Below are 1,141 nucleotides of genomic sequence, written 5' to 3'. Positions count from 1 at the left end.
AACCTTTGATCGCGAGGACGAGCGGGAAGGCCGAGGTGGTGGCCGTGAGGTGCGAGGGGCGGGCGCCGTCGTGGTGCTGGGGCGTCCCTGGCTTGTAGATGGAGGCCGAGCACGTGTAGACGCCGTTGTGGACGGTGGGGTCGAAGTGGTCGATCGTGAGCCGCCGCCGAGAGACCGTTACCCCGTCGAGACCCGAGACCGAATCGCCGTTCCTGGGGCGTCGAGTGAAAGGGGGAAGGAAGGCAGTTAAGGGGGACCCTTGGGTGAGGTTTTTGTTCCTCGTCACCTGATGGCGCTGCGCTTCTTATTGTCTCTATCTCATGTTGAGTTATTGAGTATTTTTAACCCTCTGTATCGCCTATGGTGTGAGTAAATTTCATGAAACTGGCAAATTAATTATTCTTTTTTTAATAGAAAAGTTATGATTTGATTTTTTTTAATCATGAAACAATGAGAGTTGATATATTTATGAAAGTCACATGCACAATCACACCACGAGAGCTACGTGCACAAAATAACGTTATCGATGTCTTTGGAAGCAAAGAGAGTGAATGAATATATAAAGAGTCATATATAACAACTAGAGTAACGGCCGTTCAACGTTTCGGAACCTCCCGTTACCTCCCCTTCATAGGAAGACATTGGCGAACCTACCTTTTCCAAGCATAGTAGAGATCCGGGCCTCCGTCCACGCGGCACCTTAGTGTCACGGCGCTGCCTGGTTTCACGGACTCGAGCTCACGGTGGTCAGCTAACACCACCCGGGAGGACTCGGCGACCCCTGCAAGGTCACGGCTGTCAGTTCTCAGGTCAAATGGGGTGAAAAAAGGTGCGCTTCTGTTAGTCAGACGATTTCCCAACACCTGTTATATATGTATTAAATGTTTCTAGGAAATGTGCTTTACATTCGTTGCTCTAATGCAACAGGATTAGCAACAAAGAATTTAAAAAAAACATCATCTGCAGTATAGTTTATGGCCCTTCTCACCATGTTTATCTAGTCCTTCACTAAATAAACAAAGCTTAAAAGCCACGTTACTGCAACAGCGATATCGCGACCATCAGCTGTTTAACATTTGATGATAGCCTTTACCGTGGGATAAATGCGACGGCGGATTAGCAGCGACCACGCGCGACGAGT

The 1,141-nt window shown here is 48.3% G+C and overlaps 1 protein-coding gene across 1 annotated transcript in view; it reads right to left on the bottom strand.

Moving 5' to 3' along the window:
* LOC119589409 (inactive tyrosine-protein kinase 7-like) overlaps positions 1 to 1,141 on the bottom strand; it is an 85,499-nt gene that overhangs the window by 13,486 nt on the left and 70,872 nt on the right. The window contains exons 4-5 of the mRNA XM_037938020.1: positions 655 to 781; positions 4 to 212 (exon numbers count right to left, since the gene is read on the bottom strand). Coding sequence (XP_037793948.1) covers positions 4 to 212; positions 655 to 781 — 336 coding nt within the window. The remainder of the gene's footprint in view (positions 1 to 3; positions 213 to 654; positions 782 to 1,141) is intronic.

Source organism: Penaeus monodon, chromosome 25, assembly GCF_015228065.2.
Source record: "Penaeus monodon isolate SGIC_2016 chromosome 25, NSTDA_Pmon_1, whole genome shotgun sequence".
Classification (NCBI taxonomy): Eukaryota; Metazoa; Arthropoda; class Malacostraca; order Decapoda; family Penaeidae; genus Penaeus; species Penaeus monodon.
Note: the sequence above shows the minus strand (reverse complement) of the source record. Positions and strands in the feature narration are given on the sequence as shown.